This window comes from Kogia breviceps, chromosome 4 (assembly GCF_026419965.1).
Source record: "Kogia breviceps isolate mKogBre1 chromosome 4, mKogBre1 haplotype 1, whole genome shotgun sequence".
Taxonomy (NCBI): domain Eukaryota; kingdom Metazoa; phylum Chordata; class Mammalia; order Artiodactyla; family Physeteridae; genus Kogia; species Kogia breviceps.
Window position 1 is genome coordinate 60,971,776 of NC_081313.1, and position 17,460 is coordinate 60,989,235.

The 17,460-nt window shown below is 35.6% G+C and overlaps 1 protein-coding gene across 3 annotated transcripts in view; it reads right to left on the reverse strand.

Moving 5' to 3' along the window:
- Window positions 1–15,988, reverse strand: part of WDR41 (WD repeat domain 41) — a 45,470-nt gene extending 29,482 nt beyond the window's left edge. For all 3 annotated transcript variants that reach the window (XR_010840174.1, XM_067031190.1, XM_059061388.2), the window contains exons 1-4: window positions 15,656–15,988; window positions 13,363–13,478; window positions 2,082–2,130; window positions 711–842 (exon numbers count right to left, since the gene is read on the reverse strand). Coding sequence is in view for 2 of the 3 variants with exons in the window: in XM_067031190.1 (XP_066887291.1) it covers window positions 711–842; window positions 2,082–2,130; window positions 13,363–13,478; window positions 15,656–15,706 (348 nt within the window). In the remaining variant the exon portion in view is untranslated. The remainder of the gene's footprint in view (window positions 1–710; window positions 843–2,081; window positions 2,131–13,362; window positions 13,479–15,655) is intronic.
- Window positions 15,989–17,460: the final 1,472 nt, after the last annotated feature.

Genomic DNA, 17,460 nt, shown 5'->3' on the forward strand with positions numbered 1-17,460 from the left:
CCGCAGAGCAGCTAAGCCTGTGCGCCACAACTACTGAGCCTGTGTGCTGCAACTACTGAAGCCCATGCACCTATAGCCCGTCCTCCACAGCAAGAGAAACCACCGCAATGAGAAGCCCATGCACCACAACAAAGAGTAGCCCCTGCTCACCACAACTAGAGAAAGCCTGCGCACAGCAACGAAGACCCAACGCAGCCAAAAATAATAATAAAATAAAATACTAAATATATTAAACACTGAGCAGATGGTAATTCACTTTTCTGCCAGACTCATATCCTCCAAAAGTTCTTATGGGTTGGGGCCATTAAGTTTCTTTTGCTGTACAATGAACAGAAAAAATATATATAAATTATTCTCCAGTTCAACTCATCTTTGTTTCACTAAATTGAAAAACAATCTGAGATGATAAATATTTTTAAGCCCACATTCTCCCATTTCCTCTGTTTTATGTAATTTGATATAATAGTAACTCTGAGAAAAACAGCTTTAGTTATGAAGTTTCCAACAACAATAAGACTTAACTTGCAATTTCCAGTCGAATACTTTTCAGACGCCTAATACTTTTAAGTGTCTTATGAAGGCTAGAACAAAATCATTTTTGCTAAAACAGAATGTACAGACAGACCCCAAGAGGATAAAGATTAATAACAATATGTACTGGTCCCTTGGATCACCATAGCTATGTCACTTGGTTCTAGATTTAAGGATATAATAACTGTTCTGTCAGCAGAGGCTGTCAAGATCAGTTGATTTTTTTCTTCACAAGCTTCCAAAGAAGGAAATGTAATAATAGCTGTTATCTTTTGAGTGTGTCCATTGAGTTCCAAAAGCTTTTCTCCTGTCTGAAATATCAATAAAATGTTAATAGTACTTCATATTTCATAACTTAAATAATCTTAAATGACATTAAGAAAAATCACCAGGTAGAAAATATATACATTCCATCTGAAATTACTTAGATTTTATAATTTAACTTTAAACAATCAAATAGTATCTAAACATTAGGTGCTAAAAGAGTAGCTATAACTAATTTTAATTATTTTCTAATAGAAAATACTAATTTTTAGCAGATTGTTATAGGAAGTTTAAAGGAGTATTCTTTCCATATGGTTTTAAGATTATAACTGTATAAATTAAGCATAAAAATATCAGTAACTTAATCAGCAGGAAAAAAATAAGGAGTCTTCATTATGCAAACATCTGCTATCTAAGTCTTCACAGTTTTAACGCTGTGGAAGAAAATAAAAGTCAGCATAACAGTAACAACAATTGGATATATATATCCAGTAATGTATCAACCACTCGTATAGTCAGTATGGACTCTACTTCTCTCTAACATCAACAGCTATTCCCATCCATCCAATGTCTTCATCTATCAGTTTCTCACTGATTTCCCAAGTAGTAAACATACAAAAATGCAATGTAAATATAAGATAAATTGCAAATCTCTCCAAGGTTGCAGGATTTCATGATGTACGTGATGAACATAATGTTAAAAAAACTGCTTTAATCACAGGCAAAGCCACCGAAAAATGAGGATCTTGACTGAGTCAGACCAGATAACAATCCAAACAAGGGCAAGAAGATAAATGCTTCAAAAGAGAATAATTTGAGAATCCAAAGATAAGAAGAGAAGTCCTAGAGAAATTTGGTAAAGCCTTAAATATTTTTGAAAAAATAAACCTTTTATTACATTACTATTATAGTCAAACATGATAAGAATGCTATATTATGCTATCAAACGATTCTGACAGAAAAATTATCTTCCACAAAAATCAACATCTGATTCATTTTCAGAATCAGTGCATAGTTGCTGATAACTTAAATTCTGTTTAATTAAGATTAAAACTTTTATTTTCATAATCTAGCATTTGTTTATCAGGAAAAAATCTTAAATAAAAAAACTCTATTACGGAACATTGGTCCTCATTTTAAATGGATTCATCCTAAGCAGCCCTTTCAAGCATTAACTAGTCTCAACCTACTGATATGCAGGTATATCTCCAGATAATGTTTATGAATGCATACTCAACTATGCAGTCATGTCTTTATTACACAATCCACATAGAAACAATACACACCTGGGCATTCCACACAACTACAATTCCATCATCACCAGCAGATGCAAATCTGGTTAGAGAAAAAAGGTCAAGAAAAAAAAAATCACTGATGACATTTAAGTGCTAAGATTACTAAGATACCATCAGACCTTATTAATGGTATTTTAACTTACTAATATCAATACAGATTAAGTTCTTTAAGCTAATTTAACACATATTTACAGAATACCTTCTAAGTTTTGTGCCAGGTACTGAGAATCCAAAGATAAATAAGACCATTCAGAGAGTTAAAACAAATAAACTGCTAGACTAAGAATAAGGGAGATCTATCAAAGATCTTCGAAGTCCCTCCTTGCTTTAAAATTATAATGATTAAACCCTGACTTAAATGACATGAAACCAAGCTGAGGAAAAGCTACAGTGACAGGAAGTGATATTCTATGAGTGGAACAAAGGAATCATGTCCTCAGATTCCTTACTTTCTAGGTAAAGGTATTTAGATATTTTAACTCTACTTTTTAAAGCCAGTTTCTTTCCTTTGCTCCCCTCAGCTCTGTGGTCTTTCCATATAAATACTGTGTTCTTTGGTTTGGAAGGTTTGGTTTTTGTTTTGTTTTGTTTTTTTCAGTGAAAATTCCTGAAATGAAAAGAGGTAAAGGTAAGTTTGCTTCATGGCATGACAAAAAAGCTGTGATGAACTAAATTATAGCTTCTTTCTCCTCTTTACCACCCATTCACTACATGTCAAGGAACAATCATCTACATTTTGTAGAGTAGAAGATAACCATGACACAAACACTATCAAGAAAAATCACTTGTACAGGATTATTCATCCATAGTGCCTGCATTATAATAAAATCAAACACTACTCTCAAGCAGTGTCCCAACACAGTGGTGTACAGCAATCACATTGTAAGCATGTCAAGTAATCTGTTATTAATAATGTAGTACACAAGTTTGTAAATGATTATTTTTAATTGGAGTACATAGTTGCTTTACAATGTTCATTAGTTTCTGCAGTACAGCAAAGTGAATCAGTTAAACATATATCCACTCTTCTTTAGATTCCCTTGCCATTTAGGTCACTGCAGAGCTGTAAATGATTCTTTAAGGAATCAAAATCAATTCAGCTGTTCCCATAATATCACTTTCATTCACTTGAATTCAAGGTTTGCTTTTCTGAATAGGAGAGAAAGAAGTGGTATTGTAGAGAGCCAGCTATGAACTGCATGCAGTTATGGTTAACAACCACTAATAAATGGTACTCCGTTAGCAGCTACAGCATTTAGAAAATGTGTTACTTCCTTGCAATACTGTTAGTGTGTTTTCACAAAAATCTGGGCATGCCTTGAACAGCTTTATTAAAGTAATCATTGTTAAGCCTTATGTGTGTCATTGTGAGAAAAGTAGAGAAGTGATACATTAGGACACAAGAATTGCTTTGTTCCGTAGAGTATCTGTTCTATTGAATTTTACCCTATAGATATCCATATAATCTCACTACTTCAGTCATGTAACACTTTCCTTAACACTCCAAACTGAGCTTCAAGTTCAAATTTCTCATGCTCAGTTTCAAAGCCTCACACATAGCTACTGTCTTCACTGGCTCTGACAATTCCCACACCCAGCACTCGTTTCAAAATCCCTTGCTTACATCTTCTACTGCAGGAGCTAAGAGATTATCTAGGAGATGGGGAACTGGCCTAATACATAGTCTGACAAAGTCCGTTAGGAATTTTTTAATATAGAGCTACGTATCTTTTTAACAGAAAGGACCTTTAAAATGTCTTAGTTAACTTGACAGAAATCATACAAAGAATTATTTTAAAATCCATACCTAACATTTTATTTTCAAAATGAAATATAAAAGATATGGAGACTAAAAAGAAAACATTTTATATTTGAAAATGTAATTTCTTATGCTTAATTACATAGATTTTCTGAATCAAAACACTAAACAATGCCTTGAGTATAAAAAATAGTTGCTGGATGTAAATCTTTAATAGCTTATGTTTCTAGGCCTATTGATTTCTTTTTATTTGTATCATGATGGTGGGGAGGGCAGAACTCAAGGTCTTAAGATTTCTTTGGTATAAAACATCAATTTCTATTGATTCTTGAAACTCTTATAATTGCTTTTCTCCCTTTTAGAAGAGTGCAGGTTTAAAATACATACTTTTTCCTAACCCTGATTGTTAACTTCTCATTATTGTTTTATCATGTCTGAATCTCATGACTTCACAATGAGAGATGACTGAACGGTTGAGAGTTTAGAAATGAGATACAGAGCATTTCACCTCAAACTTTAATTCAATCAGTGGTGAACAAAAGTTAAATCTAAACAACGCTCAATAGTAATGCATGAAATCACAGCCCTTTTTTTTTTTAATTGTTCAGAGGTCAATTACCCAGTGTGTATATTATTCAGGCTTTTCAATTCTCGTATATTCTATGGTTTGGGGTTTGTTTTTTTTTGCCTTTCCAGTATTTCTTATTACCTGCTCTAAAGAGGAAACATGAAGCTTTAAAACATAAACCAGTATGACTTTGCTACATATTAGTACCAATCATAAACTAATAAAAGGGTGGGAGATCATTTACAAATTACAATTATCCATTCTCCTAGGATGAATAACTGAAAACTAGCAGCACTATATCAGTTTATCTTAATCAGTTTATCCTCATCAGTCAAGCACACACTCCAGCCATCTCCATATTTTCAGAAATGAAAATTCAAGAATCCCTAACAGTAAGAGACACTGTAATTGATTAAAAGAAGTAATGAACCATAAAAAAGAAGTAATTAAGATGTCAATAAGGTTTAATCTAGTCAAGAGAAGGAAGAATAGTGGCTACATTGTCATATAATAATATACAAAAAATTTTTTAAACATTCTAAATTAATAGAATCCAAAGATTCAAATCTAGGTAAGATTTTAAGAGAAATCCTTCTTTACTGATTAACACAAAATGTATTTAGTGAGATTTCATGTCATGTGTTAGGGAAATGCCAATATCAATTACATGTTGTTCTTCCTTCAAAATCTTAAAACTTAGTGATTGTTTAGAAATGTACTATATTTCATCAAATATAAGACATACTATTATTTTATGTACTATTAAGGAAAAAATGATGTCAATTATTAATGAAAGACACCATCAATTATATGATGTATCCAAATTTTAAAGATGTTACAATAGGAAAAACTAGGCTTTTTAGAATCAATGAAATTTAGTAATTGTCGTATTTATTGATCTTTCTAATATGGCACTTTCTAGTCCAACAAATTTCTGATTATGTCTAGCAGGTTTAAAGGACTAAAGAAATGCTTTTTCAGTAAATAAAGAATAAGCAAACACTTAAGTGTTAAAAGGGCTCTGTAAAATAGATTCATTAATAGTATTAATGTAACCTCACTTTTCCCTTTAATCATGACTAATATACCAACATACTGTCAAAACAAAACTAGAAATTCAAAATATGTAAAGCCCAGAATTTCACCACATACAAAAATAAATTCCTTTTATTTTTTCATTTTCCTGTCCCATTCTTTTTTTATTTTTTTAATAAATTTATTTTATTTTATTTATTTTTGGCTGTGTTGGGTCTCCACTGCTGTGCACGGGCTTTCTCTAGTTGCGGTGAGCGGAGGCCACTCTTTGTTACGGTGCATGGGCTTCTCATTGTGGTGGCTTCTATTGTTGCAGAGCACAGGCTCTGGGCATGTGGGCTTCAGTAGTTGCGGCATGCGGGTTCAGTAGTTGTGGCGCACGGGCTCTAGAGCAGAGACTCAGTAGTTGTGGCGCATGGGCTTAGTTGCTCCACGACATGTGGGATCTTCCCGGACCAGGGCTCGAACCCGTGTCACCTGCATTGGCAGGTGGATTCTTAACCACTGCACCACCAGGGAAGCCCCTCCTGTCCCATTCTTATGCATAACCTTCAAGTTTTCTCAACTTGAAACCAACTCTTTAAAAATACTCTTTGAGACTGTACATTTAATTTAGTGACATTTAATTAAATGACTAAGCAAAAACTATACACATGAAAAAAGTTTAAAAACATGAAGTGTGATTTAATGAAGACCTATAGCAGATCTTCTAGAATGTTCCATCCTCTCTTCCCCTCATTATGAGAATTAAATTAATTTTGAGAGTCAATGATACACTCATTCAAGAAATATTAAGCATTAACTATATACTAAGCATTAACTTTATATATCTATACGCTTGATCCTGAGGATAAAGATCAATGAGATAGTTCTTGCCCTTGAAGAGCTCACAGTGTACATTATTATGGAATGCTACAGGGTCCAAATTATGAATACATTGAGAATCCTCAGTTATACTCATTTCAATTTATAGAAATCATTTCCTTTCAACACCTTCCTTTGGACAGCTAAGAGAAAGCACTCTCATTCTTGCCAACTGTGGCCTTAAAGTACAGCAAAGGTTCACAAAGATTTGTATAAAATAAAATATTTCCACAAGTAATTCCTATGCCCATTACCTACATGCTTATTTAATAGTCCTTATTCAAGAGAATTTATTTCAATTAAGTCAAAAGTGCTACAGATTCAAACATAACCTTAAAGGACATAAAAAAGGTAATCCATAAACCTGAACATAAACTTTCCTGTATTCAATATTTACGTAACCATAAAGCACTGGAAAAATAATAGAGTATTATTATGGCAATACAGAAATCCCTGTGGTTAACTAACTTCCCACCAAATCCACAAGGTACTTTCTAATCATGATGCAACTAAAACAGTATACAGTTTTTACAATGTAGTAAAGTTGAAAAATGCAAATACCAGAAACCAGACAAAAATAAAAAATAACAAAATTTTCACTTAAAATGGACTTTCACTTATCTTGTATTCTAAAATTACTGGAAGAAAATTAGAGAAGTTTGTAGACAGAGACTTGTAAGAGAAGTTAAAGGCAACTTCAAAGCATTTTCAGGAACCATAGATAATGATGTCACTGATTCTTTCACAATGTACTTGAGCATTAAAACTTCTTTTTCCTTGATTAAATAATACATATATATTAACACAATTCCAATATGAATGCCTCACAAACAGAATAGAGATGGAAAAATTCCATAGTTCCCATGGTCATTTGGAAAGGTAAAACCTTTGGTAAATTTTCCCCTCCCCCAAATCACAAATAGAAAGCTAAACTACACCAAGTTTACAAGTATTAGAATACAAAAAAATCCCTGTGACTTCTATTAGTGGGAACCTCCACTATTCTGAGCTCAAGTGTCTTTGAAGGAACTTCTACTAGAGAAAGTTCCTTGGCCTCTCTCTGTCCCATTGATGTAATAAATGAGTTTAAGAGAATGAATTGAGTATGCTCAGTTCAGACCCTTCTGGGTTTTCTCTGAGATTTGTCTATTCATAAAGAGGCAACATTCTGGTCTGCTCTTATTTTTGAGGTAAACTTACATCCAAGTGGGAGGCTTGCAGATGTCCAGCAGTGCCCGTGATTCAGTGAAGTCTATGTAACTCAGGGTGAAAATCAGGAAACCCACTGTGGATGTTTATCAAAGCTACAACCTTTAGTCCAGCTTTTTGCTAGTTATTACTTTATTAAGCCGATGGGTTCATGTCCATCTGTGTGATTTCTGCATCTAATAATATCTAAGAAAAAATTTTATTTTATACTGAAACAAAAATATCTTTTAAATTGGCATTTTTTTCCTCTATATCAAACATATCATTTTTAAACTTTTCATTATGAAGAATTTAAGTATATATAAAAGTGGAAACAGTATAACAAAAATCTCCAGGTAACATGTCTTCAATAATTATCAACTCATGACCAATACTGTTTCATCTGTACCACAGCCAATCCTCCCTTTGCAGATTATTCTGAAGCAAATCCCAGTCACTGTATTTCATTTCATCAATAAATATTTCAATATATATTTACATCACAACTAAAGTTAACATTTAATTTCTTAATGTCACCACAGTGTAAACAAATTTCCCTGTCTCACAATGTTTTTTAAGTGTATTAGAAGCAGGATCTAAGTAAGGTTCATACACAGCAACTGATCTCTAAAGTCTCTCTTGTTCTATTGATTCTTTCTTCATGTATTTTTTTCCTTGCAATTAAACGTTTGTCTTACAGAGTTCTCAGTCGGGATTTTGCTAGCTACCTTTTTGTGTTGTCATTTGATATGCAGCTCTGTCCCCTGTGTTTCTAGTAAATTGAGAGATCTAAAGACTTAATCATATTTGAATTTGACTTTTTGGCAAGACCACTTCATAAGCAGTTTATGTACCCCAACAGGAAATATAATTTCCAGCAATCTTTTTGTATGTGTGTGATGTTAACAGCTATCAATAACCATTGCTTAAACTTTTTATTCTATTAGAGGTTGCAAAATTATAATATTCCAATTCCATGATTCTTCCTAACTTGAATTCTTCTATAAAGAAAATGTCCTCTCATCCAACATAACTGATCTCAAGATAGAGTCTGTATAGAAAGGCAGTAAAGATCTTGACTTGCAGATAACCCTTCAAGAGAGGACTTGCTGCCCAGCTATAAGGAATACGGTTATCTGCCTCCAGCTGTTGACTTCAGGGTCCATTTCAGCTTTCAAGTTGAAGTCAAACTATCTCAGTTGGCCCCCAGCCCCTGGGACATAAGCAAGTTGGTGGAAGCCAGGGCACGTTCTTGGATAGCCCTCAGCCAATGAATGTCTAAGCAATGCAGGCTAAACACTCCTAGTTATTTCCCTAATGCAAGACTCATCTAAAGAGCTTTCTTGGTCTTCCCTGGTGGCGCAGTGGTTGAGAATCCGCCTGCTGATGCAGGGGACACGGGTTCGTGCCCTGGTCCAGGAAGATCCCACATGCCGCGGAGCGGCTGGGCCCGTAAGCCATGGCCGCTGAGCCTGCGTGTCTGGAGCCTGTGCTCCACAATGGGAGAGGCCACAACAGTGAGAGCCCCGCATACCGCAAAAAAAAAAAAAAAAAAAAAAAAAAAACCACAACAAATAAAGAGCTTTCTTTCCTCCAGAGCTTCACATTGGGCTTACAGAGACTTTGTCAATCTGCATCACAGTTTGAGACAGCTCCCCTGTCCAATCCTGCTTCTTCCCTTTTCCCTTCAATGGTATTTCTCTCTAATAAACCTTTTGCATGCTTAATTCCATTTTATTGTCTACTTCCCAGGGAAACCAGGTATTAGGAGAATCTAAATGATCTTGATTACTGATTTCTATTCTCTAAGTGTTAGTGAGAAAGATATTCTTAGCTTTAGAACATTGTCTTAAAGATGTAACATATTGTTTGCTGTTAGTGAATTATCAAACTGTACTGAGTTTGTCTAGATTCTTGTGAATGTACAGCTTCACCAGTCATCCTAAGGTACATTGTGTTCTTCAGTCTGGCATTTCATGGGTCATCTGATTCTTTTCCAGTCATGATCACCATCCTACATAACCTTGTCTGTTTCCTGGAGGAGCAAGGGATGGTCAAATGAGCAACAGAGAAAACTGTTCTTAAAATGTGTTACGAACTCAGTTTAGTTTAATGTGTCAAATGCTAGAGTATTACATGCAATTTTAGCACAGTCCATTTTTTGGATGACTCTTGCTGAGGCTTAGCCTTCTTTAGTGATCTCCCAATCAATATGACCCTCACTTCATGTTCAAAAAATACTAAAGAAGATAAGAAAAGGCTGCTGTCTGTTAGGTTATACAGGATTTATTTGGTATCTTCAAAAACCAATCTGAGAAAATTTTCCACTCACTGATTTTAGCTGAGCCACTGAGAAAACAAGAAAATTCTTCTGCAAAATTCTCAATAAAATGATATTATCTAAAGACCTGAAGCGTGAAACCTGGATTACAACAGCTGACCAAAAACCCAGAATGTGAAGTCTATAAAAACTAAATAAAAACATAAAAAGTATAACAATATTTATTTAAAAACTGGAAAGGTATTTCTATAATTTGACAATGTATATATAATATACATATGTAACAGTAAAAAAAAATCTGAACTATCTAAACTATTAAATCAAGAATGAAAACACTGAGCTCTACTATTTATAAGTTACATCATTTGTATATTTTAAAATGTATTTCTTACCAATAATGACTCTTTCAGTTTTGTTTTGTTTTTTCTAGTACACTACAGAATTAAATCTTTTAAAACAAAACAGATTGAAAGTTCTTCAGGTCTGCAACTGAGTAAAAAACTTCATACCTCATTATACATAACTTTTGACAAAGTCATGACTTGAGTACAAAGAATTAAATGTGGTTCATGTAGTAATATGCTCACTTGACTGCAAAAGCCAAAAAGTAGGCTTTTAAAAAAAAATCTATTCTAGACATTTTAGATTCACTGGGGTATACAGCAAACATGGCCACCAATCTCCCTATTTCCACCACCACTTGCAATAGGATTTAGTTGCTTCTCTCATCAAGAGGTAGAGATTATTTACCAACTTACTGAATTCACGCCAGCTCCTGACTTGCTTTAGCCCATGAAACAACAGCAAACATGATGAAAATAGACTTGAAAAGAGTTTTACACTGGGGCTTGCCCTTTTGCTGGTATTTGAACTCCATCCCTATGTGAACTAGCACTTGAGCAACCACATGGAGAGAGACCCCAGTCATCCCAGCTGAGACCACTGTAAACCTGCCAACCCCAGCCAATCTACCTGGTGACCACAAAAGCACAAGTGAACCTAACCAAGATCCACTGATCCCAGCAGAGACAAAAGAACCACCCAGCTGAGCCTAACCCAAATGCCATCCCACAGAATAGTGAAATAAATAAATAGCGTTTGTTTTAAACTACTAAATTTGGGCTGATATTTGACAAGGACAACAGATAACTGATATACTCATCTACAGCTTTTTACTGTTTACATAACATTTACTATATCATGAATAACTGAAGTATACACAAGCATCACTTTGGGAAAAGGTAATCAAATATCAGTAACTGTACAATGATCGTTACTCTACAAGATGGCCTTTTCTGCAGATTCTTCTAACTATGTAGTAAGAATAATCAAGAAGACATTTTAAAGGACAGATAGCAATCAACATGGAATCTTAACAGTTAATTTAAAAAAATTTAAAGACCACATCCTGAAAGTATACTGTATATTATGTATTTAGCTTTCTTAGACAAAACTATTTGAGGACTCCTTAAAGCCCAAATATTAGGGATTATGGTCTAAGAAATCATTTTGGTTTTTTTTTAACTTATGTAGCATCTTACAATGGTAAAAGATGGTACAAGAAAACTTTAGTTGTCCAAATGTACTATCTTTCCAAAAATGTTTAGTTTCAAAGATGACTAAATAAATAAGTAAATGTCTCTTAGGACACAGCAACAGTAAGTATTACCAAAAAGGCTGAAGATTATTATACTATGATTGACATGCTATAATTTGGTTGGCTCACATCACAACATGAAAATTGTGTTAATAGGCTAGTAATATAAAAAAAGGCAAATCCTTTCAAGTAAAAGTTGAGGAGCATATTTTCATAATAATTTGGCTGGACTTGTCCCTGGTTTCTAAAAGAGAGCTGGGCCCCTCAGAGCTCACCTGAGTTTATGCTAACGAGATGACTAATGGTGGATCCCTAGACAATTTAAGGATGGGGACTGGCCATGTGGGGAATATGAAACATGCAATTAGAGGGTTGGGGCTTTGAGCCATGGAATATCATCCTGACCTCCCAACCTGGGGGAGCAGGGAGGGGATGGCAGGGAGAGAAGGGCTGGAAATTGAGTTCAGTCATGAGGCAAATAAGTGAAACAATCATTTCCATGTAATGAAACCCCAATAAAAACTCTTGACACCCAAAGCTTAGTGAGCTTCCTCACTGGTGATATGCACTGATGTGCTGAAAGGGTGATGTGTCCTGAGGACACAGAAGCCTTACATTTGGGACCCTCCTAGACCTTGCCCTATGCCTCTCTACATTTGGCTAGTCCTGATCATATCCTTTATAATAAAACTGTAATCATAAGTATAGTGCTTTCCTGAGTTCTGTTAGTCATTCTAGAGAATTATCAAACCTGAGGGGGTAGCAGGAGTTTGTAGTTAATTGGTCAGAAGTGCAAGTGGCCTGGGAACCCTGGAGATTGCAGCTGTGACTGAGGTGAAGGGACTGTTGTAAATGACTGTGCTCTTAACCTTTAAAATTTAACCTAACTCCAGGTAGTGCCAGAATTGCACTGCACATGGGAAAAGCAACTAAATACCAAAAACATAAAAAGAGCAAAGAGAAGACAAGGTTAAAAAACATCAGCAGTGATAGTGAGAATTAGAAATAATCACAGTAGCAGTCACCCATTGAGTCAAAAATGGAAGGAAAAAAAGACAGTATCAAAGGCAAAAGAGAAAATTAAGAGATGACAGAGGAATAACTAACTGATAAGAACAAGAGAAGTGGAGTTAGAGAGTTAGCATGGCATGCAACATGTACACTTAATAGTTGAGGGAGTCATTCATTCATTTAACAACTATTAATAACCTGCTACATGTAAGGCACTGTGCCAGGTACTAAAGATACTGTGGTGAATAAAAAAAAAAAAAAAACATGGCCCTCACTCTCATCTAGAGAGGAAGATAAATATTATACAGTTATACAATTAATTGTGTAATTGTTATTAAGGCTACAAAGGATAAGCGTATAATTGAACAAAGTCTTAATAAAACAGATATACAGATCAATAATAAGCTAAATCTACAGTTCTAAGACCTACACAACTTCATCTCTATTTGCAAATATATTAAACACACCATTATACATGTTAGCAAGGAAGTACAGAATAACGTACATTTTAAACGGTTTCACAAATAACAAAAAATTCAGATTAAATACTTACCTTACCTTCCACTAAAAACAGTACATTCCTGGAAGGTACCTGATATTTAAACATTTCCCATATTGGTTCTCAAAGTTAGCTTCACCTTAACATAGTTAAAACTCCCATCAACATTTTAAAGTCACACTTCCTTTAAACTAATGAGAATATTTGTGAGTATTCAAAAAGACCAAAAATAAACCTGAAACAAACAAAAATAACCATAAAATCACCAGAAATGATATCCCGACTTTTGGGCAAAAAGACTTCAGACACATATTTCATCAAGAGGCAGAGGTCAATTTCTACTAAATGTTATTAATGAACAGTTTTGAAATGTTTAGAAAAGCTGGATTAATTTTGAAGTTGTTTTTAACATACAATTTCCTAAAAACTCTTTCCAAACAGTACTCAATTGGAAAACTAGAGTTTCTTACCTGTAATCATCTAACTGTACCAGAAACCGTACAATATCATGATGAGCTTTCAGTACAAGCAGTTCAGTGTAGGGATTCTGGGTCTGTTCTTCACCTATTGTCTGTAAAGGAGATTGCTTGTAATGGGGGGAAAAAAAAGAGAAAAAAAGAGAGAAAATGATTTATGATAAAAGACCACATTTGAATAAAACACATGGTATGCATCTAAGAACACAAGGTTTAAAAAACTGTAAGATATTATGTTCTAATACTATATATTATTTCCCCTAACTGCCAATTTAACATAAAACATTTCTCTTACCACAAATCCACATCATAAATTTTAAATTTTGAACTCAAATTTTTAAAGGGTGTATTCTATTTTATGGAAATTACACCTCAATAAACCTGACCTAAAAAATCAATGGGCCAAGCCAACACAATATTTTAGGATGAGTGTTTGTCAAAACTTGGCAGAAACAAAACTGATGGCAGAAAAAAAACTGAAGGTCAAAGGGGTAAAATATAGACTAAAAGAGTGCCTACCCCATTATAGGCACTCAACACATGTTTACTGAATGAATAAAGGAAGAAATGAAATAATTGTCAATGAATTCAATAAATTCAACTTCAGACAATAATACTGATAAACATAACTGGTAACATTTACAGAGTATTAAGCTCAGTCCTAAACCTACACACCTTCACCCCTATTTGCAAACATGGGCAGCAGTCCATATGCCACACACTGTGTAAAGCACATATGGCTTATAACTCACCCAATAATTCTGTAAGGTAGATCTTATCAACCCCATTTCTATAGTCAAACCCAGTACGATTTCATGATAAAAACTTGTGTTCGTAACCTCTGAACTGCAGTTTCTCAAACTTGACACTACTGACATTTTGGACTAGGTAATTCTTTTGTTGAGGGCTTTCCTATGCATTGAAGGATGCTCAACATCATCCCTGGCTTCTACACACTAGATGCCAATAGAAATCCAACCTCTCCCCGCACCCCCAAATCGTGACTATCAAAAATATCTCTGGACATTGCCAAATGTCCTCTAAGGGGCAAAATCATCCCAGCAGACAAACACTGCTTAAACTGGAAGCCTGTATACAAAGTTCTTGCGTAATTAGGGGGAAATCTTTGGTTCTGATAATGTACGGATTCACAGCAGTTCTAAAACTGAAGTACTTTTACATGAAGAAATGTACAATTTAACATGCATGAATTTTTTTTTTAATTCACCCTCAAAGCAGTAATTTTTTTATTTATCCCATCTCCCTTCTAGCAGTGGTTCTGATGAGAAAAGCAAAGGCAAGAAATCTGAAAACTGAATACCACTTCCCCCAAATGAAAGCTTGCCAAGCACGGCAGAATTAGTTAATAAAATTCTACAACTAATCAAATAATCGGGTTAATACATAATTATCATATATATCACAAATAGACTAATCACTTTTCCACAATTCTTTCATAATCTTTAGAATTTAACCCTATCTGAAATAAGCCTAATTTTAAATAAGAAATACTTCTTAAAAATTAGACAATAAGCCTCAACTGCAAAAATATGAGGAAGTTAAAACAGAGAAGTAACGTTGCTTACAACCACCCAAGTTTTTTTAACAATCAAAACAAATATTTTTTATGAAAAATTAAAGGGAATTCAACACAATTCTACTCTTCAGTGGCATATGAAATAAATTCCATACCTCGACACTTTTCAGGTTCCAAAATTATTTTATTCACAACATTACAAATGTAAATCTCTTTAATCTGGTCAGTTATTCAGGCCCATGAAAAAGTGTGACTATGATTATTTTTTTGACTTTTAAGCAAATTATTTTTTTAAATAATTATATCTTTTTTGGTTTTATATAAATAATCAAATTGATTTCATATGCCATGAGCAAGCATCAATTGATGTTGGGAAGCGACACCGTATCAAACAAACAAGAAGTGTAAATCTGCAGTCACCGTTTCTTAGTCTCTAACAAACAGGATACTTTTTCTATTGAAATGAGACTGGTTTACGTGGGGAGACCAGTTAAGCGTCCTTGAGCCTGTTGCTGAACTACGTCAGTTTCAGTTTCCACACCTAGTGGAACATGGATTTACCTCTCAGGGAAAGAGCCCCCGCAATCCACCCGCTCCAAACCCGTCGACCCCGCCGACCCCGCCCTCACAACCCGCAGGCCCCGCCTCCGCCGGGTCTCCCTCCTCCGGTCAGGAGCTCGGCTCACACAAGCCACAGCTCCGGCAAGCAAAGCCTCTGCGGTGGCAGGCAGGGTCCACCCCGGGGTTTACCTCGGCCAGTCCCTGAGGTTCTCGGCCTCCCCCGATCAGCCATCGCAACATCCGGGCAGCGACGGCGTTTCGCGAGCCTAGGGCCCAGTCAGCCCGAACTCCGCGCCAGGCTCAGCCTTCTCCTACCTCTCTGGTAGCAGCTCAGTGGAGGCGCGAATACCTGCCTTCTCAGATTTGCTCAAAACACGAAACACGAAGCAGAGCGCAACGACGAGGGAAGACTTTTGTCCCCAAAGAGCTGCCGTACCCACCAGCTGCGGTTAAGGGTAGCGGCCAGGAGAGCAGCAGCCAAATGCTAGGGTGTCCGCGGAGGTTCAGAGGCCCGCGCGGCACCGACTGAGCACGCGCGTGGCGTCGCCTTATTTGCGCACGGAGTCTGGGTAGTTCGAGCGGCCCCTGGTGGACACGCAGAATGCAGCAACTGGAGCCCGTCGTTGCGCAAGTGCTTGCCAAGAATAAATAGTCCCCTCCCTCCCTTTTTAGATGGCTTTTGCATCTTTCACATGACAACCTTGGGGACCAGGAAGGCTTTCGATTTCCCCGCGGTTTCCTAAAGAGCTGCCTGGAGAAGGTGTACTTCAGTAGGCTTTTTCATCCGGACTAATCCCAGTGGCACGTGTGTACACCAGAATAAATCTGGCCAGTATTGTGTGCTGTAGTACAGATACTGTGCTAAGACTACACATAAATCCTCACAGTAACCCTATACTGCCTATACTCCCTATTTTATAAAGAAAATGACCTCTGAAAGACTGGGTAGTTTGTCTACAGATAACAGCTAGAAAGTGGCTACACACACTGGAACCAAATATCCTAGCTCCAAAATTAGTGCTCTTAACTGTATGCTATACTGTTTCACATAATCTCCCTAAAGAATAGAAGGCACTACACATCCTTTTTTTGACTTTTTTTGTTGAACTATAGTTTATTTACAATGTTTCAGGTGTATAGCACAGTGATTCAGTTATACATATGTATATTCCTTTTCAGATTTTTTCCTTTATACAAGATATTGAACATAGTTACCTGTGCTGTTCAGGTTTTTGTTGTTTATTCAATATTTTATATATAATGGTGTATATCTGTTAATCCAAAACTCCTAATTTATCCCTCCCTCCCCCTTTCCCCTTTGGTAACCATTCGTTTTCTATGTCTGTGAGTCTATTTCTCTTTTGTAAATAAGTTGGAATCATTCTAGATTCCACATATAAGTGATATGATATTTGTCTTTCTCTGACTTACTTAGTATGATAATCTCTAGGTCCATCCATGTTGCTGCAAATGGCATTATTTCATTCTTTTTTATGGCTGAGTAGTATTTCATTGTGTATACATACCACATCTTCTTTATCCACTCATCTGTCCATGGACATTTAGATTGCTTCCATGTCATGACTGTTGTAAATAGTGCTGCTATGAACATTAGGGTGCATGTGTTCAAGTTAAGAGTTTTCTCTGGATATATGCCCAGGAGTGGGGTTGCTGGATCATATGGTAGCTCTATTTTTAGTTTTATAAGGAATCTCCATACTGTATCCATAGTGGCCATACCAATTTGCATTCTCACCAACGGTGTAGGAGGGTTCCCTTTTCTCCCCACTCTCTCCAGCATTTATTATTTGTAGACTTTGATGATGGCCATTCTAACTGCTATGAGGGAATACCTCATTGTAGTTCTGATTTACATCTCTCTAATCATTAGCAATGTTGAGCATCTTTTCACGTGCCTCTTGGCCATCAGTATGTCTTCTCTATAGAAATGTCTATTTAGGTTTTGATTGGGTTGTTTGAGTTTTGTGAAAATG